The sequence below is a fragment of the Leuciscus leuciscus genome (genome assembly GCF_965113295.1).
Source record: "Leuciscus leuciscus genome assembly, chromosome: 8".
In the NCBI taxonomy this organism is placed as follows: Eukaryota; Metazoa; Chordata; class Actinopteri; order Cypriniformes; family Leuciscidae; genus Leuciscus; species Leuciscus leuciscus.
The window spans coordinates 22,305,976-22,329,356 of record NC_138732.1 but is presented as its reverse complement, the minus strand read 5'-3'; the positions used below and the strand labels follow the sequence as shown (position 1 = coordinate 22,329,356).

Below are 23,381 nucleotides of genomic sequence, written 5' to 3'. Positions count from 1 at the left end.
TGAGAGCGTGCTCAACCCCCAGTTGAATCCTAGAGCGCAAGCTTGATCATCTACAATTAATTTCTCAGAAGCCTTTAAGTGGCGACTGTAATTTGCAAAGGCAGAGATGATGTAGAATTGATCGTATCACAGGGCCACTCGATTCTGATATGTACAAAGGCCAAAAATCAGGATTGCTTTAGCTTAAAATGCAGCATTCTTAATGTTTAATGTAATTATTTAATATTAATTAGGCAAGTGGACTGTGTGGTTATATCTTGTATAAGTAATGATATGTCAGTTCAAGTCAAATTTATTTGTATAGTGCTTTTCACAATACACATTGTTTCAGCTTTACAGAAAATCACAATGTTTATAATATCTTAATATCTTCTTGCCCTATATTCACAATTAGCTGATTAGAGCTAGGCAACAATATAGTTTTTGCAATGATACAAGCAATCATGCAGTTGAGATATATAGTTTGTCACCCTACACGTGTATATTGTGTGCTGATAAATTTGGACATATTTATATATCCAACTTTTGTACATATAAAGAGCTGGCCGATAATATAGTTATAATTTGTGACAAAATAAAAACAAATCAAGTTGAGATTTTCTATATAATATAGAGGCTATCACAGTAACAGTACATATTTAGCTGGAAATGCAATCTAAAATGTTTTATTTGTTAAACCATGTAATATTTATTTCTGATAATCTAGTAACTACATTAAATAAAATAAAATAAAATATAATACATATAATTTATTATATATTTTTATATATCAGGGCTGTCAAGCATTTGAAATTTTCATCTGATTAATTACATGATTTGCCGATTAATCGAATTAATTGCACATCAATTGTGGCTGTGTTAAAAGAGAAAAGCATTACAAATAGACATTACAAAAAGCATAGAAGCAAAATTGATCTCACCATCATTCGAGTCTTTCTGTGATTACATGAAGAAACTGAAAAAACTGAGACAGACTAAATCCAGAAGAACTGCTGCAATGTCTCCAAGACGCTTGAAGAAAGCTTCCTGCAAAGCTACCTCAAAAACTATGTGCAAGTGTACCTGGGGGAAAAGCTGTTTTAAACGCAAAGGGTGGTCACGGCAAATATTTATTTGATTTAGTTAATTGAAGTTAATATAGTTCCAGCAGTTCTTCTCGATTTAGTCTGTCTCTGATTCTTCATGTAATCCCAGATGGACTCGATGATGGTGAGATCAGAGCTAAAAAAATACTAACATGCTAAGACTTTTGCATGTATATATATCATTTTATTTACTTGATTATTCGGAATTTGGACGTACACCAAAAGAAACCCTGAAAAACCATGTGAAATAAATAGAATAGAAGCAGTGTGTTTATGTGTGTGCTCCATCCACTGCAGTCATCCTTCCTCTTATTTACCATCCCTGCTCCTGCTTCTCCATCCCCCAGTCCATCACCAGGGTCTACGTGACTGTTCCTGAAGCGCAGCCATGCAGGCTTACAGAGCAACAACGGGAAGACATCAAATGGCTCTTTGCAAGTTGTGTTGAAATGAAAGTTCGTTTTTTTCCAGCTGAACTTTGGATGAGATAATATGTTCAAAAGGGGTTGCTGAGATCTATAATACAGGCAGCAGCAGGGGTCTGCATACAAACTCGAGTCTGGACACTCGGTCCTTCACTCTACATTCCCACTGATCTATTTTTTATTCCTCAAATGGACCCTCTTTCTTCTTGTGTTCTCTCTTCTGCTTTCTTAATGACATCATTATTCCAGATTATGGTCCATTTCGATGGCCATTCCATGTAGTGTTCAAACGTACTGTGACTTTCTATCCATAAAAGACTGAAATGTAACATGTGGCCACATTTACTGTTTTTTTTGGTGAATTTTCGTAGGAGAAATCAAGTTATTTCAGTTGGAATCCATGCGGACAGGAATTGTAGGAGTTGTAGCTCACAAGTATACCTTTGAGGAAGGCAGGATATTTTAAGCATAATGTAACATTTTGGTAATTCCCTTCTTTTTTTCTTTTTCTTTTTTTTACTTCATTATGCAAAATAACAAGTGGCAGCTCAAGTTTTTTCAATTTTTCCAGAAGACTAGTTTTAATGTCATGTTTACTCTGCCCTGTGAAGGAAGAATTTTGAATGACAGAAACACTAAATAAGCGAGTGTGTGTTTGTTTGTTTGTGTGTGTGTGTGTAGAGTCACAGCTGTTTTCCTATAGGAGGCCTCTTCTGTTTAGTCAGAACTGCCATGGCTGGTGACCGTACATAAAGCCAATATGAGAAATATCACATGACAAGCAGCCCCAAGGGCAGCCATGTTTATTTGTTGTTAAAAGATCTCGGAATAATATTTACTCATCCTGCACAGCATAGACATCACTCAAGCTGTCAGCAGTCAGCCCTCCCCTGCAGAAAGCACATCCCAAGAGCAGGAGCACAGCCAAAAGTGAGGTCACACTGTGTGTAGTGTGTAATGTGTATGTATGTATATATATATATGTATAAGTATATAAAATGAAAACTGAAGTGAAAACTATCTCATTTAAGGTTCTGAAAAACACTGCAATACACTCTTTAATGTCATGGCCCCAGCTGACACTGCAAATTATGTTGTTGTCACATTTAGTGCATTACAAATAAACCTTTGAATATATGTGACAGGTGTCAGCGTCTGACTGCAGCTGTCATAAATCTAGTTGCTCTCACTCAGCGCCCCTCATTTTTGCTCATATATATGTATATATACACCGTCGTGAAAAAGAAAGTACACATTTTGAAATCTATGGTTTTATATATAAGGACATAATAAGAAATCATCGTCCTTGGCAGGTCTTAAAATTAGGTAAAGACAACCTTAGATGACCAACAACACATAACAGATTACATGTCATTATTTATTTAACAAAAACTAGGCTAAAATGGAAAATCCATATGTGAAAAACTTAAGTTCACCATTTACTGCTTCCATAGGAATTGAGAGGGTAAGTAGCAGTCAATGTCTTTGATCATCAGTAAGGGTGACCAACTTTATAAAAGCAGAATTTTTGGCAGTTTGCTGGTCTAGAGCATTCAGGTGTGTGTTAACCTATGGTGTTAACACAATGCCAAGGAGGAAAGACATAGCAATGATCTTAGTGAAGCAATTGTTGCTGCCCATCAATTTAGCAAGGATTACAAGGCCATTTCCAAACCATTTGAAGTACATTATTCTACGGTAAGTTTTCACAAGTGTAAAACATTCAAGACAGTTGCCAATCTTTCTAGGAGTGGACGTCCCAGCAAATTCACCACAAGGTCAGATCGTGCAATGCTCAGAGAAATCGCAAAACACCGAAGAGCTACACCTCAGACTCTACAGGCCTCAGTTAACATTAAAAAATAAGAAAAAGAGGGGACTAGTATGGCTTTTTTGGAAGGGTTGCCAGGAAGAAAAAAAAAAGGCAGCACTGCTTCTCTCTTCTCTCTAAAAATGAACATGGCAGCACGGCTTAGGTTTGCAAAGAACATGGAATATTCCAAAAAGAAAATCCAATGTTCAGTATAATTTGTAGTAGTTTAAGATTTAGTACTCGTTTTAAATAAAAATGATACAATAAAGACACCTGTTCAGACACCTGCTCTGCACAATTATGCCATTTTACTCCTTTTTGTCTTAAAAGAGTAATCAGTTTTATATAGAAGGCAATAAGCATTTCATGGGATTCTCGCTTGTAGCGTGTGTGTGTGTGTGTGTGTGTGTGTGTGTGTGTGTGTGTGTGTGTGTGTGTGTGTGTGTGTGTGTGTGTGTGTGTGTGTGTGTGTGTGTGTGTGTGCACATCTGCATCGCTTTTCCTAGTGCCCTCAAACACATGCTGTAAAATGGCATGACTGCATGAGTGTTGAGAATGGCTGCGCTCACAGCGATAAGCAGTTCAAAGACAAGAGCGTGTTAATGTAATTGGCTTCCAGCAGCATGTTGCCAGAACATTTCATATCTGGGTGCAGTAAACCTCACTCTGGGTTGAGATGATTGGTTTGTGGGCAGGGACACAGTGACAGCTGATTGTTTTCCTGCATTGTAAGTCATTACGCTGGGGATGGGAAGATTTAGACGTGCCAAAGTTAAATGTCGGGTCTGCGGGGTCACCTCTTCTTTTCAAGAAATATAAAACTCAAATCATATACTTGATTCAGTCTGTCTTTCACTCTCGCACACACACTGTGCCTTTTATCACAACCGCTCATCTCTTAATTAACCAGAAGAGCTAAAACTGACATTTAACAAATTTCATGAATTGGGAAATCCCAGCAGACCAGTGAGAGTTTCTCCTCACCAATCTCTATCCTCTCTGCTCCTCAGGTCAGCCTTTCAAACTGGACCCCAAAACGGCCCATAAGAAGCTGCGCCTCTCCAATGACTGTCTGACCATGGAGAAGGATGAAAGCTCCCTAAAGAAGAGTCACACTCCGGAACGGTTCAGTGGAACCGGATCCTACGGTGCCGCTGGCAACGTCTTCATCGACAGTGGCTGCCATTACTGGGAGGTTTTACTGGGAGCCTCCACATGGTAAGTGATTTCAAATTTTACAGGCTTGTAACACATGTAACTATTAACTTAATAGGAAGTTTCTGTTGTACTTGTATCCCGCTCCAGTCGATTAACACTTTCCATAGATCATTTTGCTATAAACAAACAATATAACAAATATTACAAATATAACAATATAACAAACAAATATTTTATAAGCCTGAAACTTACTCTGTCCTCTCCTTAAGCACACTATATAAGGCATTAAAAATGTTAACAGGCAAGTGGAATATGTATAATATAATATCTTAATTTAATGTTCCTCTGGGCAAATTCAGATTACCGAGACATGCACAGTAAAAAGAGTACATTGTGCCCATCCAATTTGAACTTAAAAATCACACCTAGCTAATTTTTATTCATAAAGTTCACACTTTAATCAGACTGACTTCACAGACTCACCGTTGCGTCATAATTTTCACCTTGTGCCTGTTGTACAATCGTTCTTACAAATAATTTTTTGTTAGAACATTCAGTAACATTATTTGTATTATTGTTTTTGTATTCTAAATAAGGTATTTGTCTTTGAGACATCCCTACCAATCACTGACTGTCAGTTTCAGTGAAATTTTCACTTGGTGTATTAAAAACAATTAAATATTAAGTTAAGATATGGGAACCTGGGTCCCCTACACAGAAGGTGTCCCCTATACAAAAGTAAATAAAAAACATATAAAGTGTACTACTAAGAAAGCTTTCACAATGTGCATGTTTGCTAGCCTGGAAACCCAGACCCAAATCCGAAAGATTAAGGGTCTGGCATTGAGTAATGAAAATCGCCCCCAACTCGAGGGGCGGCACCAAGCATGCATTTGAAAATCTTACTGCACGCAATTGGATAACACTACGACCAATCACAACAATACACGGGGTGACGTATCCAGAGTCACCAGTGGGTTTTCGCTGAGCCCCATACACTTAGCTACCATTGGAGCTAACTGGTAGATTAGACTCTTGCCGTATCCGGTCGGCAAAACAGCAAAAACATCCTTCTTGCAAAGGAACAATTCGAGCGCCATCTTCTGTTCTTCTTTTAGATAAAAAGCCAAGTCTAACTCGTTCATTGTAGCAACCAAAGCCGTTTCAAAACACTGGTGTTCATCCATAGCCATCTTGCAATGTTTACTGATGACTTTGACGTTGCAGCGCTGTTATCATCTGTTTAGCTCGCCTCATATCAGATAAACCGATATGATTGGTGCAGCTCGGCTACAGGGGCATATTTAATGAGCATCATTACTCAATGCCAGAGTGACTTGCTGAGCAAATTCAACTTGTGCTCTCGCGGGAATTCTGGATTTCCAGGGTACATGTTTGCTGCAATCCAAACATTTTGTGTTTTTTTATTTGTATTATTTGGTGTTATTATGCACATCAGAGTGAACGACACTTGGATCCACTGTATGTGCGGCACATAAAGGCAGATTTCTGCTTCTTGCAAGCAAACTCTTTTCAGGAGAAGGCTGATTGCAAGCCATTCATTTGCCCCTCTTAACTCACTCTGCACGATTACACTACACGCTTACTCTCGCTCATATCCAAGTTGTTTTCTTGAACTAATGCCGTCAGGGCTTGACATTAACACCCGCCAAATGCGGGTGGATTTCTGTAGTGGTGTGTAACACAGTCACTCCTACTAGCCACTTTGGCGGTGGCTTGAATTTTATGTATTATATAATTTTTTTAAATTGTAGTCTTTTAAAAAGGGATCTGAAATAATAAACTAAGTGCACCGTAGTGTTGTTAAAAATATAGATTTGTTCACACAGATCGATACTGAAATATTTGAAATGCTTCCAATACTAATTGTTTGCAGAATAGATACACAATACAATTTCTCGCTCTCTCATGATCTCTACGACAGCTTGTTGACACACAAACCTGCCTCCCCTCACTTCTTTCATTCGCTCTGATGAATATTGTTGATTACAAGGCTTGAATTTCCATAATTTTACTCATTCCTGTAGATTTTGTGCTCACACCCAAAGTGTCCACACATAAAGCCGCATGTCACTACTAAATTGAGTTATTTTTTGCTGCTTATGCGCTAAAACAGTCAAATACACACAAAATAATGTCAAAATGCCTGTCTTGGTGAGTATTCACGTAAACACAGTCAGTTATGTTTAAAGTGAAGGTAAACAGTTGAGAAAGAAAACTCAGACCACTTCCTACAGGTAGTGTCAGGTTCTGTACCCCGGTGCGCTTCCGCATCCGCATGACGGCTTTCATATTACCAATTTTTCCATGAGAACTGTGCTCTGTTTTGAATAAAAACTAATAAAAACTGTATTCGAATATAATACGAATGTAGTAAATAATTTAACACCTGGAATGACGGCTATATAGTGTTTGCACGTGTCTCGACCGTTACAAATAAAACCACAATAAGCTCATGGAGCAAACTTGTCAATTATCTTGATGGATGACGCAGAGGAAACTTTGACCAATAAGAGGAAAGTTGTACTCGCATGTGACTTGCATAAAAACATTTTGGTACACTTTGAAAGCGAACCAAACCAAGAAGAAAATGCAACTTTGACTACGTTTACATGCAGCCAATAACCCGTTCAAAACCGGAATATTAGCAATAACCCGGTCGCGCACGGCCATCTAAACACCGGCAAAAACCCGAATATGCTCATATCCCGGTTTTTAAAAACCCGAATATGATCCCTGGGGTACCCCTTTTCTAACCCGAATATTTGGTCATGTAAACGTGTATCGGCATATCCCCATCAAAAGGAACATTGATTTGTGTTCTGCGCATGTTCTATTCGCAAGGAATTCGTCTTTTGAGTAGAGACGGCACATACAAAAACCCGCGTGCAGTATACCGGAAGTAAACAAGAAGTAGAGGTAAACATGGCGAGACGCAGCACAGCACCACACTTTTGGAGCGAGGAGGAAAGCGCAAACAAAGGCGATCACTATCTGCCCCGAACTATTCATTATCCGCGTGCTGCTGCTGTTGTTGTTGTCTTTGGATACAGGAAGAAGAATCGGAAATTCTTAAGGTTGTCTGTACGTCCAGACGCTAACCGTGCGTCGCCGTTTACATCGGGATATTGCCAATTGATTACAAATTCCATGTATACAGGAGTAACTCTCTCTGCTCACGCATGTAAACGGGTTATTCCGAATGTTTCAGAAACCCAAATAGTGATCTTAACCCGACCATAACCCGAATATTGACAGCTTGTAAACGTAGTCACTGTAACAAATTAAGTCCCTGTTTCGAGAACAAAACAAATGATCTAGGTGTGTAAACACCCTAAACTGCCAGTGTGAAAACCCCTTAAGTTGTTAAAAACTGTTTCTTTATTCCTAAGGGACCAAGTGAGCCAGGACAACCACCCTAAAAAAAAGTATATCAAATGACTGCATTCTACTTTCTATTTCCCCTTCAGGTATGCGCTTGGTGTGGCCTACAAGTCAGCACCCAAAAACGAATGGAGCGGTAAAAACTCATCGTCATGGGTTTTCTCACGCTGCAACAACAACTTCCTGGTGCGGTACAACAACAAGGAGTCCATCGTGGAGGCTTCGCTACAGCTGCGCAGGGTGGGAGTGCTGCTGGACTACGACAACAACGCCCTGTCCTTCTACGATGCCATGAACTCCCAGCACATTTACACCTTTGACATTTCCTTCCTGCTTCCAGTGGCACCAACCTTCATGATCTGGAACAAATCGTTGATGATCATGTCAGGGCTGCCCGTGCCTGACTTCGTGGACTGCAGCGAGCAGCAGGAGGGCATCTGTCGCCAACAGGATTCGCCCTATGTGTCTGGAATGAAGAGCTGCCACTGAGGCATCATGGGAGCTGATTATTCCAGAAGGTTTCCTTGCCCCTCTTCTTTTCCTGGTTTTCACAGCTGGGTTGAAGTTGGACCTTTAGTTGTCCCTGATAGTTCTAGTCACATAAATGAGCGGCTAGTGAGTGAATTATGAGCTCTCAGATTTAAAGAGCTGAAATGGGGGAAATTAAATTGTAAATTATTGATGATGAAACGTCAGTTTGCTTTTTGTCAGTTTTAATGTATCCCTAAAAGCACTTTTTAGAGTTGAATTTGTTGCCCCGTGTATAAAAAGACTTACTAACTTGCGACAGGGTTGGACTTCCTTTTGGACAGGAATATAATGGATTATATTAGAATGACAGATTGGTGTTTCTACTAAGGGTTGCATTTATTATCTGATGGGTCTATAACACTCTTTTCATATTCAGGGAGAAAAGATGATTCTTTGGTTTAAAAAATGTCTGGAGATAATGGCATGATATGTATTTCCTCTGTGATTTGTTCTCACTATCTCAGTTTTGTTTTTTTTGTTTTTTGTTTTTTTTGTGAAAAGCATGAGGCACAAGTTTCCCCAGGTGTTTTTAACATGTATCTTTAATAATTGATATATGGTGTACCACAAAATCCCATCCGTGGAGGTGTTTGTCCATTGACACGCATTCAGATGCCATCAGGAACTGATGACCATAGTGCATATACAGTATATCACACATCCATTCATTCAGAAATATTTGAAAGATCATTTTGTTTCATCAGTTTAAGATTTGTAATGATTAGAATGATCGTCCAAAGCAAATACAGTTTAGTGGATTTATTTTCTCAATAGCTGTGATGAATCTTACATGATCATCCACATGTTCAGGGCTGTAATAAGGACACCCGGTTCTGGGTTCAGATAAAGACAATCACTTGAGCAAGTGCAGGCAAAAAATCCAAGTGTGTAGCAAGAGATCTTTGCAATAGCATGCTAAACTTGAGATACTTCCCTGAAAAAGTGGTTTGTATGCATTTGGGCCATTGTAAATATCCAGATTCGTACTACTGACGCTACTGTCCTACTGCAGGTTTTGCTTTTTGTCAGTAGGGTTTTCCTCTTTTCTCTGCTGAATGTACATGATTGCTTTGATTCTTTTTATCTTTCTGATTGAAAGCACAGAGCATTACCATCAGATCCACTTTGAAAGCACAGGAAGTATGTGGGTCCTCCTGGTACATCTTGAGAGCTTAACATCCTCTACAAAAATAGAGTGGGGATTCACTAAGAACAAGTTGCGTGCACTGATAGCATCGTTATTTGTGTTGGATAAGGACACAAAACAGATGTTTATTCAAAACAATCTCATAGCAGTTCCTAACTATTTTATATTTTGGCAATATTGGTGGCTAATGCGTATAATTTGGTGTGTTTTCGTATTTTGGGGTTAGGGGTGGACCTTCGTGATATATATAGATTTTTTTTTTTTAAATCATACGTTTCCGTACAGATCGCATTGTACGAATTCAAACGAAATCACCACCTTGTAAAATCGTTTTCTCATGAGATCGGGTCGCATTTACGTCACTCCCAACTGTTTTTCCAGCATCATCCTTCTCAGCATCGATCTGTAAAGTCACAAGACAAAGTTTAATCTGTGGCTGAATCGTGCATTAATGGTGTAGTTGAGCAATAAAGAACAGGCATGGCTTTTGTTAGCATTTATTATGATTTCTGGCCAATTGCATTAAGTTCTTGAGATAGGCATACACTGTGCGATTTCGTCCGATTTTGAGCCGAATTCTGACTAGTGCGACTCTTTTTCGGGTCGGGCCGATTTTCAGCTTTGTCGTGTGTCGTTTTTGTGCAGTGTTCGTGCAGTGTACAGGGGGTTAACCTCTCCCGACCGTCAATCGGATGGTCGTATGAATTTCTGGCATGTCAGAAATTTTGGTCGCTCCTCGTGACTATATCACACACTTGAAGCAAAGCTACGAACCGATTGCCCTAAACTCAGTGTTTTTCCCTGGCTGCGCCTACGCGAGAACAGAATTTAACCATTTCATCTTTAATGCAGCAAGAAAGAAAACGAAAAGATGGAGATCTTTCGTTCTGTAACTATCAAACTAGCTACAAATTTCTGTTGATTACCTCCAGTTCGTGTTGCAAAATGGATAAACCATATTACCCACGTCTTCCAAAGCCACCTGCGATGTAGCCTATACCGTTCCTCTTTTATTAATTTGTTAAACAATGCTCATGTTAAACAAACTGTTTGTGAAATAAAGCTGTTTTTAATTTTCATTGATGACTGATTATTGCAGTGTTCGGACATATTATAGATTATTAAGAATTTTAATTATAGACCTATAATTCATTGTAATCGACCTATATGTTTTTAGACAATTTTCAATGAGGAGTAAGCTTCTATCTAATCTTGGCAGCATGTCGGTTATGCAGGGATGCACTATAAATGCGTGGCAAATGAATTATAATAGCCTATAAATGTAATAATAAAAGTAGGCCTTCCCTTATAATAAAACAATAATACTACTAATAATTTAATACATACATTGGAAATGCTAAATCATCTTGATATTGATAGCTGATGCTTGTTTTGACAATATCTCTGGATACACGATATCACACGATACACGACAAGTCGCAGCTCGATGATCGGACCGTATAGTGTGAGCACATGAAACGCGAGCTTTGGCTTTACATCGCATGCGATCTACTCGTTCAGTGTGAGTAGGTAACCTTGCTGAAATCGCACTGACATCGCACAGTGTATGCCCACCTTTTAGGGGCCTCATTTCTAAAACGTGCGTACGCACAGATTTGAACTTATGTGAACGCTAAAATCCACGCCAGCGTTCATATTTGTAAAAACGATCTTTGACGTGGAACAGTGCTTAGCGTAGCAGACGTACACACTTTTCCTTGTGGCAGAGAGTCGGAGAACTGCAGGTATTTGGAAATCTAAGCACTTCTTGTCGCTCGCGGTTCTCAAGTAAAGGATTTGGACGTTGACTGGTTCTCTTTTATATGTTAATGACATTAATTAGGTGCCGTTTACAAAGCGGAGATCGGAAACCATTCAGCTGTGCACAATTTCAAGATCATTTGCGATTTATGTATTTAACTTCTGGTAGAGAGGCGTAGGGGAGACTGGGGACGGTTGCAACACTTTTTGCATTTCTCTCAGTTACTCGGAGACTATTTGGACTAGACCAACCAAATGTGTATATAATAAACTTGCATCTGTCTGCTAATTACCCATACCATTTAAAGATGATTGCATATGACATATCATTCACAGTATTTATTTGAATGGAAGAAGCCAGATGTTGCAACTGGCCCCAACCCAGGGGACAGTTGCAACACAATCAGGGACGGTTGCAACATGATAAAAAATACCTTAAATTTCACTAATTAACTTTAGCTTTTTGTCTCAATGAGCATAGAATTCTGAAAATGTTAACTGTTTTACTATAATATTATAGTATTATTTATTTATAAAATAATATTATTGTATTATTTATTTATTTAGTCATTTATCAAATAACAGTTATTGAGTTTTGTTTGTTTATGTGTAGAACATAAGCCTACATAGATTCAGTGTGCCATATTTCATTGTCGGATAAGAATAATTGAATAATTTGCAATGCAAAAAACTTTTATTAAACATGTATTTATTGTACAAAACTGCAACTGTTTTAACCCCCCCCCCCCCACACACACACACACACACACACACACACACACACACCCGTAAAGATTCATAAGTAAACGCACAACACCCCCTTCCCCCCAACAATTCTGCTGGCTCCCGGAAAAGCCATTCCATCAACAATTCAGTCATTCTGAGTCACAGTTGTGGCATGTGTAAAAATCTCCTCCACCTGTGCAATCTTTATGTGCCCAGGACTTGCACATCCAGCACTGCAGCCATACTTCCCTGGATTTCGAGTAGCTTTCCAGGCACACAATGCAGAAGTCTTCTTCCTCATCAGAGTCATAATCTTCTCTCTCTTTTTTTGGCTGCTTTTTGGTTTTCTTTACACTTTTCTTTGTGGTTTTCTTTTCTCAGATTCTTTTCTTTACCTTCTGCTGCAGAGTTTTTTTTTTTTGTTTTTTTTTGTTTGTTTTTTGCTTCCTTCACATGAGTGTCTGTAAGAATGGCAATGGAGCATCGTTTCCTGCCTTTTGCACACTTTTTTATGGCTCCTGCTTTGGGATGTGACCGGATAGCTTCTGATGAGAAGTCTTCTGTACCCATCTCAGAGGATGATGGTCTTGAGGGACATGCACAGAAGGAAGGTGGCCCTGTCAGAGGAGGTGGCCCTGTTGGAGGAGGCACAGCGGAAGGTGGAAGAGGACGGTCAGTGACCAGGGATGGTGCAAATTCACATTCCTGGAATATCTCCCTATTAAAGGCCAAATCCCTGTGCATCTAAATCCTGCCTTTCCATTTGTGGGAGGATAGAAGGACAATGCCTTGGCTGCGGCAGAAGTTGATGCCTTCCACAGACAGGTGCGAGAGGTGTCAAGAATTAAAAGAACTTTGGACTCTGAAGAGCTATTTGTATGAAACTGGAAGTGCTTCAAGTATACCAGGAAATCAGCCTCTTGCATCCACCCTGATGCGTTGGCTGTCCCAATGCAGCCAGGTGGGCCATCCTGGATGAAATGAGGTTTAAAAGTGCACTTGCGAGAAAAATGAACATCAGTGGTATGGTGTTCCCAAGTGCATTGATTCCACAGGCTAGTGTGATGAGTGTGCCTCTTTCTGCCGAGATGGCTGCACCAACTTGCCTTTCACCACGTCTTGCCACAACCCTTTCAGGATTTTGGACCGTCGTTATCCCTGTTTCGTCTATGTTCCACACGTTTTGTGGTTCAACCTTGTGTTTGTCCAAAACCTTGCTCAAATTGTCGAAGAAGTTGTTAACATTCGTTCGATTAAAATGAGTTTTTCTCGCATATTTATCTTACCTCTTTGGGATTTAACCCATAGTACAAGTCAGCTGCCCTTTTTAAATACTCTCTGATGCTCCTCTCTTGGTCCTCTGAGAACACTTTTCTGCTGGTCCAGTACCCTGCTCTCGGTAACTTATCCGATCCCTCGCCTGTAAGTCTCTCTCTTCTTTTATTGAATCGGAATAAGGTGGTGTGACAGATGGCGAAGTCCTTGGCCACTGCCCTGACTGTCCTGCCCTCATCCCTGATTACGTCTGATGCTCCTTCCAAAATATTGAGGGGAACCCCTCTGTTAGTAACCCTCTTCCTCACTCTTGGCATACTGAAAACAAACAGAATAAAACTATCCTTCTTACTATCCTTTTATGTACCCCACAATGACTTGTTTATGTTGAAAAATACTGTTGTGTGGTCTGTTTTGATATGGCTGTTTAGCTTGGGGACAGTTGCACCCTATCAGCCATAACAGAACATCATGTGCTGGTTAGACACACTGACCTTGACACATGCTAACCATGTCACTTAGAAATCAACAAAACAATAATTCAAACTAAGTAAGTTTTGATTAATTCATACAAAAGGTCCGGACAGTATGACAAAAATCCAGCTCATGAAAAATGTTACTTTCATACAATAAATGCAGCAGCAGATGTTGAATATGTCTTCTTGGTGGGGGGAGGGTCTAACTGTGCATGTGTCATCACTCTAGCATGTTTCTGATTGGAGGAATAAGACTTGTTGCAACTGTCCCCAGTCTCCCCTACACACGTTTTTTTATACATTCATTCTCTGAATCACACGTAAACACATTTTAGGAATTATCGTAAGATCAAATGTAGGACGGTTTCTACGCAACATTTTATAAATGAGGCTCTAGGTCTCAAACCCATTTCTACTTGATCATTTTGTTCTTAAATCCACTTTGTCTTGGTCTCGGGCAATAAATAAATAGACAGACAGCATAATGAGACACTTTTTAGGCTGATGGAGTTCTACACTGCTGAAAGTGCAAACAGTATGAGAGATGTGTGACAGCAACGTCAAATCATTGTCAGTGTGTTTCCTGTATGAGCACAAACCTGAGATGTCCACAACTGCACTGTCCCTCCCTCTGAGTCTCTCTCAGTTCATTCAGTCACACTGTTGTCAGTTCTGTTGACACTGTCAATGCAGCAGCCGCTGTCACATGTCTCGGTCCTACATTCTCGAGTGCAACCCTGCATGCTAAAAAGAGCAAGATGACATGTATTGCAGGAAGTCTTCAACAGTTCCGCGCATCATTAGTGATATCCATAGGCAAATCTTGAGGAATTGTTTTGAGATTTGCAGGTCAGGTCACTAATGTAAAAGCTCAATTTCAGGCTTTTCAGGGGCTAAAGCTTGAAATCAGAGTCGATCTCTGATCTAGTTTGATCCACATGATCTATTTGTTCAAGTGCGATTCACCGGGTCACTGCATGACGATCTGGTCCGGCTCGAAGCATTTCCTGTGATATTCTCTGCTGTTTTATATAAACATTTTTTATTGGAAATGTCCAGGAAAGATATTGTTATGGCATATCAGGTTTCCAGTTAGCCGTGCTTTTCTTTGCATTTAAGACTAATTAACTAATTACATTTGTTTTCAAGCAATTGTTTTTACATTTCTGAACAAAGAAAAACAAAAAAAAATGAAAGAACCGAATCCTCTTCTTTGATATTTCAGTCTTTATTATGTGTTCAAGCAGATGTGTGTTCATCAACATAATGCTCCTGTTTCAATAGATATAACTTAGCAAAAAAAAAAAAAGAATGTAAATCATAGGAGGAAATATATATTATATAAAAATTGTATAATATACAAAAAAGTATATATATGAACTATTGTTATTTATGTGAGTCCAAATAAAAGTCTGATCCCAAATGCGTGTATTGTTGCATCATTGTCCTATTTTTCAGAACATTGTGTTGTAGGAGGAGGTTTGTAAATGCCCATATAGTTATGAGCAAGAGCAGATAGAAGACTCAGTGCATACAGTCATATAATAAGGCATTGCTTAATATGTTCCTCAGCTGTATATCTGGCACGAGCAAGGGTTCCACACACAGGATGATTGACACAAAGGTCACTATAACAAGCTTTTGCACTATAAGCCTAAATTATAGTCACATTTTAAGCATGGATAAATGCCATTGTGTTAGGCAACATAATAACAATGAATAATTGTTATTTATTAATAATAACTTTAGTATTTACCAAGAATATCTAGTAAAACTACAACATGCTGTTATTATTTATATTAAATGATAATATCGGTTACACTTTATTTTAAGGTGTCCAGGTTACAGTGTAAATATACAATTAAGTACTGAGTAATAATAATTAACTACATGTACTTACTGTAGGGTTAGGACAAGGGTGTGGTTTAGGGGTAGTTGCATTTATTATGCATCATTTATAGTTATTACTACAGTAACTACATGCAACGTGTAACACTAAAATATTTTTTTTTACCATATTATCTTATTTATATTTATTCTCAGATATATGCTCTATATGGAAATTAAAACATGCTTAAAATGTTTTAAAACTGTTCTTGCCTTACCCCGCATAACAACAGAAAGCCTTTTAATCACCAACATTGATTTATAAGGTTGGGACAGATATAGCAAGAAATGGCAGTTTTACATCAATCGTCCTTGCTTGTTGTATGTCCATAAACAGAGGGAAAAAAGGTGGCAGATATGCTACTTACTTGCTCAGATGATAAATTTTTTGGATAAATGCTTGTATTGACTATGGACTTTAATCTTACTGTCAGTGGGTCCCGGTTTAGCTAGTCAGATCAGTCTTATCTGCTTCAGAGTGCCTGCAAATGTAAAAAATTTCTGATTTTGCCGGGTTAGACGCGTTCCTGGGTCAACATATTTTGTTGATCCTGGAAAAACATTCCTGTCCAAAAATGTAATGCTAACCATATCCCTACCCTTAAACCTAACCATACACATAAGTTATCCCTAAAATCTGATTTTGTAAAATGTTTGCAACTGCTATTTTTCCACTTGATTAATTAGTAAATTGTGTAATATGTTACAACAGAACATACATTTAAAAGTTTCTTTTAAAGTGCAAGCTATTGAAAATCGAAATGTGTAAATAAGGCTATATATTTTTTTACATTGCATTTGTAAGTGTGTCCCATTAAGTAATCAAAAGTTCAGTTGTGGTAGCACATATTAATGCCTTATTCTCCATGACCATATTCTACAGCCCTTAATCCTACCCAGTAGCTAAACTTTACCACTACACTACAAAAACTACCTTACTAACTATTAATAAGAAGTAAATTAGGAGTTTATTGAGGCAAAAGTGAATATGTGTTCCCCAAACTAAAGTGTGACTGATTGTTCATAGTTAAAGGTAGGGTAGGGAATTTTCAGAGAGCTTGTATGAGAGCTAGCTTTGAAAGCATAAGATCCCACCCACCCTAGAGAGCGTCTCTAAATCCACGCCTCCTTCAATACACATGAACGCACAGCAGGGAGCACAAAAGTGTCGAGAGACGGCGTTAAACTAACTAATGTCTCAAAGCACATAACATTACAATAATAATGAACATAAACAACTAAAAGAGCACTGACCTTTACCACCTGACTGCTGCAGATTAATTTCAGTATTGATAGTGTTGCCATTGAAACGCATAATTTCGAGTCAAAAACCGCTCTGAGTAACGTCACAGGTTTCACAGGCGGTTGCTGTTTCGGTTGCATTGCTCGGTGACTGACGTCTGAAAAAAAAAATCTGGAACAAATCGTCTACCCTGCCTTTAATATAATGAACTTTACTTGTGGTTAATCTCTACTAGGACACCTGAGTGAACTAGCTTAATATGAAAATCACCTTCAAACCAAGCTAAAAAAATAAAAAAAGGCAAAATATCACAATTGACAATCAATGATCCAATCGATTCCTGATGGACAAACTCAAGTGCCGCCCTACATTTTTTTCTTGTTTGAGAGGCAATTTCACTTGGATCAGAATACGGAAGAAAAGACGACAAATTCAGTGCGACTTTAAGTATTCAAATACTTTTTGGGGCTACTGGAGGTCATGGGATGTGACGTGGCCATTACAGCAGAACATACTGAGACAATATATATGAATTATTTTAGTTCTTTGAAATTGTTTGTTCTAGTATCATGATTAGGATGAATGTTTCCCCAAAGTGAAATGTACCTTTTATTTAACTAAAGCTGCTGCGTCTGTCTGTTCCCTTCAGTGTAATTGAAGACAGAGTTTATGCTACAGTGCTTCAGTATCTTGGTTGAGTCCTGCACTAGTACAGTCACAGCGGAGGCAGTGATTACGGTCCTCTGCGATAATGACTCTTATCACAGACTCCATGTGTGAGCATGGAAATCAGGCCCAATTTGAAGAGCTCACCCCAGCCTGCTCTTCAGCACAACACAAGACCTTCAATTGCTTTGCCACTACGGCTGCAAAGACTCCAGATTGAAATATTCAGTTTCAGTGACAGTGAATGCGTCAAAATGTCAGCAGAATTGTAGAAGATTAAAATGTGTGAACGAAAGCTTCTGGCTGGCATGTGCCAGATTGTTGTGTTGAACGTGTGATTTGTTTAGCTGGCTGTATGCAGCGCATGCTTAGCTTCACATTGATCGAGGAATAGATCTCAGGTTAATCTTGCTCTGTGTTCAGTGAGGCATTATTTTTTTGTATAGGCTTTATTCCTTTACCCCGAATACTGTGAGATGTCCTGTTTAGTCTGCTAGTAAAGTTTTTTGCTTTTTTTGTGTGTGTTGACTGAGACATCTCTTCAAATAGACAACAACTAGTTGTATTCAAATACAATCTACTCTGAAATGATTGATAGTCATAATTGACTATAAAAGTTTAGAATGGAGGGTAATTTGATTGATTTGTAATATAAAAAAAGGTTTTTCATGCAAAAACTTGCAAAAACACTGTACTTTGGAGGTAAAAATGAAATAATAAAGAATAAAAAGTACCACTTTTGCCTTGGAAACTTGGTAATTGAGTAAAAGTATACATTTTCAGTAGGTTCTGTGTAATGTAAATTCAAAATTCCCAGATAATTTTCAAACAGGGGCATGCACGGACCCCGTAGTATTTTTTTTTATTAACCATAAAAATAAATGTGCTGTATTTTCAATGGGGTGCACAGAATATTTTAGAAAAACATTTTAATGTTCGCACGTTATTTATTTATTTATTTATCGGCTATCGAAATTAACATGTTGTTCACTTAAAGTTTTTTATTATAATATTAATTAAATGTTTAACATAGTAATTTAACAAATAACTGACACTATACTTATTCATTATGTTTTCTGAAAAAATGGCCTCAAATCATGAGATTAAATGTAATTATTTTTATTCTATTGACAGACCCAGGTTTTAACAGAAATAATAAAAAATATCTGCAAATAGGTTTTTTTTGTTTTGTTTTTTTTCTTATACATGATTTCAAGAGTTTCTTCTTTCACATAAATTGAAGTAACCATATATAAAAATGTATTCAGTCATATTCAGTTATACGTCACAAAAGGGAAGGAAAGTTATTTCATTCCAACGTGAAAATAAATTTGAATTCCATTGAAAACAATTGGTTTTGGTTGAGGTTTATTATATATTTATATTTTAATCTTTTCTATTTTAGTTTTTTTGTAAATCTTTGTATTTTATTTATAGTTTTGGCTTTAGTACAATATAAACAAATACAATTTCTTACTATTTTTCTCACACAGTATAAATGGGTCTTTACATGAAACTGCAGTAAACACTTTAAACTGAAGTTGTGAATCACATCATAGCCTCAACAAGTCTTGTCGATCAAGCTCTTCAGTGCCAGTGATAATGAGTCTTATATGTACCCAATAGCTAAATGTAACGTTAATTCCCACTTAGCTTCATCACCTAGTCTGCAGTCAAACACTCTCTAATTACCATCTTAATTACACAAGTAATTAGAGGATCCAGAATGACTTGTTATATCATTCGTCACCTTGTCTCGGTGATGTAAAACAACAAATTAATTAGATCTGCCTGAAAGTGCATTTTAGCATCACTTATGTGTCACAGTGGCACTTTGTCAGGATAAATGAATATCAGACTGAAGCGTTCTAATTATGAACGCAGGGTCAAAAGTTCTCTTGGTGACCCTGAAATGACATTTAAATGTTACAGATAAAGCCTCCAGTAGCAATAACATGTTAGCGCAACACAATAGCTGGCATATTTCCAGCTCACCTGACCTTGCACTCTCTAAAATCTCTTTAATTCACTAAGTTCTGCTGAAAACCGGCAGCATTATTCATTGCATGAAGGTGTTCCGTTGGTAGCATTATTCAGTGTTGTAGTGGAGTTTTTAGGCTGAATGTAATGAGGCTCTGGCTGATGGCTCATGAACACCTGCGGCAGCTGCATACCTGATGACTCTCTGACACCTTCATAACATCCCCAAATCAGCCCACTTTAGTCCCATCTGTTCCACTCATAACTGTCCCACTGTACCACCTTCAACAACCCCACCTCCACATTACCAGCTGCTGCTCAATATCAGGGAAATTTATGGAAAGAAATCGAATAGATGTGCAAAAATAATTCGCTTAAAGGAACAGTTCACCTAAACACTGAAAATGATGTCATCATTTACTCACCCTCATGTTGTTCCAAAATTTTACAGGATCAAATTTAGACCTTATGACTCTAATATGTAACCTTATGACTATCTATCTATCTATCTATCTATCTATCTATCTATCTATCTATCTATCTATCTATCTATCTATCTATCTATCTGTCTGTCTGTCTGTCTATCTATCTGCATATCTATCTATCTATCTATCTATCTATCTATCTGTCTGTGTCTATCTGTCTGTCTGTCTGTCATCTATCTGTCTGTCTATCTATCTGCATATCTATCTATCTATCTGTCTGTCTGTCTGTGTGTGTGTGTGTGTGTGTCTGTCTGTCTGTCTGTCTGTCTGTCTGTCTGTCTGCCTGTCTGTCTGTCTGTCTGCCTGTCTGCCTGTCTGCCTATCTATCTATCTATCTATCTATCTATCTATCTATCTATCTATCTATCTATCTATCATCTACACTCACCTAAAGGATTATTAGAAACACCTGTTCAATTTCTCATTAATGCAATTATCTAATCAACCAATCACATGGCAGTTGCTTCAATGCATTTAGGGGTGTGGTCCTGGTCAAGACAATCTCCTGAACTCCAAACTGAATGTCAGAATGTGAAAGAAAGGTGATTTAATCAATTTTGAGCGTGGCATGGTTGTTGGTGCCAGACGGGCCGGTCTGAGTATTTCACAATCTGCTCAGTTACTGGGATTTTCACGCACAACCATTTCTAGGGTTTACAAAGAATGGTGTGAAAAGGGAAAAACATCCAGTATGCGGCAGTCCTGTGGGCGAAAATGCCTTGTTGATGCTAGAGGTCAGAGGAGAATGGGCCGACTGATTCAAGCTGATAAAAGAGCAACTTTGACTGAAATAACCACTCGTTACAACCGAGGTATGCAGCAAAGCATTTGTGAAGCCACAACACGCACAACCTTCAGGCGGATGGGCTACAACAGCAGAAGACCCCACCGGGTACCACTCATCTCCACTACAAATAGGAAAAAGAGGCTACAATTTGCACGAGCTCACCAAAATTGGACAGTTGAAGACTGGAAAAATGTTGCCTGGTCTGATGAGTCTCGATTTCTGTTGGGACATTCAGATGGTAGAGTCAGAATTTGGCGTAAACAGAATGAGAACATGGATCCATCATGCCTTGTTACCACTGTGCAGGCTGGTGGTGGTGGTGTAATGGTGTGGGGGATGTTTTCTTGGCACACTTTAGGCCCCTTAGTGCCAATTGGGCATCGTTTAAATGCCACGGCCTACCTGAGCATTGTTTCTGACCATGTCCATCCCTTTATGACCACCATTTACCCATCCTCTGATGTCTACTTCCAGCAGGATAATGCACCATGTCACAAAGCTCGAATCATTTCAAATTGGTTTCTTGAACATGACAATAGCCGCGTTTCCATTACAGATTTGCGCAAATGCTTTGCGCTATTATCTAAATATCGATAAAAAACTATTGCGAAATGACGGCGTTTCCATTAACCGATGTTATGCGACTAAAACGTCTTTTTTTCTCTCGCGATAAGTCATTCCAAAAATCACGGCAACGGACGTTGGTTATAATATCACAGCCACCGCATTAGACATTATTATTATTATTAATGGAAGGAGACGTGGCGTGTTATCCAAGCATTAATGGCAGGGAAAGACCCCCGAACGACACATATAAGGAGTTTCTGGGTGTTTCGCCCTCATTTCTGCTCCGATTGTGGCATTTCTTTGAGATTTAGAATCCAGTATTCCTATAGGCTAATTATTGTTTCTTTTATGAATTTAATAAATAATTCTGTCTCGTGTTCTGTCCAAATGATCCATGTAGGCAACTTTTGTGTCTATTTGTTTTTCCTTTTTTAACCCCTAATTGAAAAACGAAAAATGAACGGTTGTTGTCTTCTTAAAACAAGTTGAACACCAAAATTTTAATTTGAACTGGCTACACACAACTGCTGTGCTTTATTTATGACTTTTTGCCCCTTTATTAAACATTTAAAATATTCACAAATTAATATGGAAAACATGTCGATTTTACTGGTTTTCTAAGGCCAAATTAGAAACTGGAATTGATGTATTTCCCGCAGTGCTGAATGAGAAGAGCCATTAATATAATTAATAAACTATTGTTTTCTAAGTGTCGGCTAAAATCACATCTCCATCTCCGCTGTTATCAGATGCGCTTTTAGAGAGAAATGCAACTTTCATACGGATTAGCCTACATAATCAGAAGGTATTAGCTTTCGATTCGAATTTGTTCGTTTTAAAGTGGACATTTCAAGCTTTAGCCTACACAGGCTATATTTTGTTTCAGTTCTCGCGCCCCAGTTTACGGAGATCATGTGCGTCTGATTGTTTCTTTTATTTTACAAAAGCACAGCATTTTCTTGTTATTGTGAGTTTACACAAATAAAAGTGGTTGAGAATAATGTATTATTATTTTCTGTCTGACCAGAAATGATAGAGTATAAGTTGTTTCCACTGTTGATAGGAAAATGCAAGTGTTTGCGGCCGCGCCTCCGTGTCATGCAGTGCGCGCTCCACGCTCAGCTTTGTTCCTTGCATAAAAGCCTCTTCTAAATATAGCCTATTAAATGTTATAATAAAATAATATAAAATTATTATTATTTGCGTAGCTATACATGGACTTCAAACACACTGCGTCTTCTAAGTCAGGTGACTGTAAATGCGCAAAAACTGTTTCCATTGCAGTTTTGCGAAATATTCATTTTTCGAATTGCCTGAAAAACCACCTCATGAGAGCGTAAAAACTTTTTTGCGATAAATGGGAGTTTTTGCGAAATTGACGTGTTTCCATTAAGCGTATTTTCAATTCGCAATTTCAATTTGCGCAATTTGAAGGGTAATGGAAACGCGGCTAATGAGTTCACTGTACTAAAATGGCCCCCACTGTTACGAACCGCTCCGAGACACGAAGGTTGAGATCCAAATGCAGCTTTATTGTATGGGGCAATCCAGAATCGTAATCAGATGTACAGGCAAGAGTCATACACAGACAGGCAGTCAAAACAAAGAAACAAACAAAGAAACAAAACAGGCAGGGACCAGAGGCAAGAGAGTAATCCAGGGACCAGGGCAAGATATCCAAAACCAAGAGACAAGAAAACCAGGAGAATGCTCAGAAATGCAGTGTAACACAAACAAGACTTTGCAGGGAATGAATGAATGTACAAGGTATAAATAGGCTGAGACTAACAGGGTAATAAGATACAGGTGAATGCAATCAATGATAATGAGTCCGGGCAGTGAGTTCTGGGAAATGTAGTATGAGTGAAATATGATAGTCTGGTGTGGAGTGCCCTCTGGTGGCACTCAAGGGCACTCCAGCTGGTGACCGTTACACCCACAGTCACCAGATCTCAACCCAATAG

At 38.4% G+C, this 23,381-nt stretch overlaps 1 protein-coding gene and 1 long non-coding RNA gene across 5 annotated transcripts in view; one reads left to right on the top strand and one right to left on the bottom strand.

Moving 5' to 3' along the window:
- mid2 (midline 2) overlaps positions 1–10,643 on the top strand; it is a 154,699-nt gene extending 144,056 nt beyond the window's left edge. For all 4 annotated transcript variants that reach the window (XM_082177273.1, XM_082177272.1, XM_082177274.1 and 1 more), the window contains 2 exons: positions 4,334–4,541; positions 7,973–10,643. In XM_082177273.1, coding sequence (XP_082033399.1) covers positions 4,334–4,541; positions 7,973–8,375 — 611 coding nt within the window. In that variant the 3' untranslated portion in view covers positions 8,376–10,643. The remainder of the gene's footprint in view (positions 1–4,333; positions 4,542–7,972) is intronic.
- LOC309504277 overlaps positions 1–23,381 on the bottom strand; it is a 503,575-nt gene that overhangs the window by 420,484 nt on the left and 59,710 nt on the right. The window lies entirely within an intron of this gene.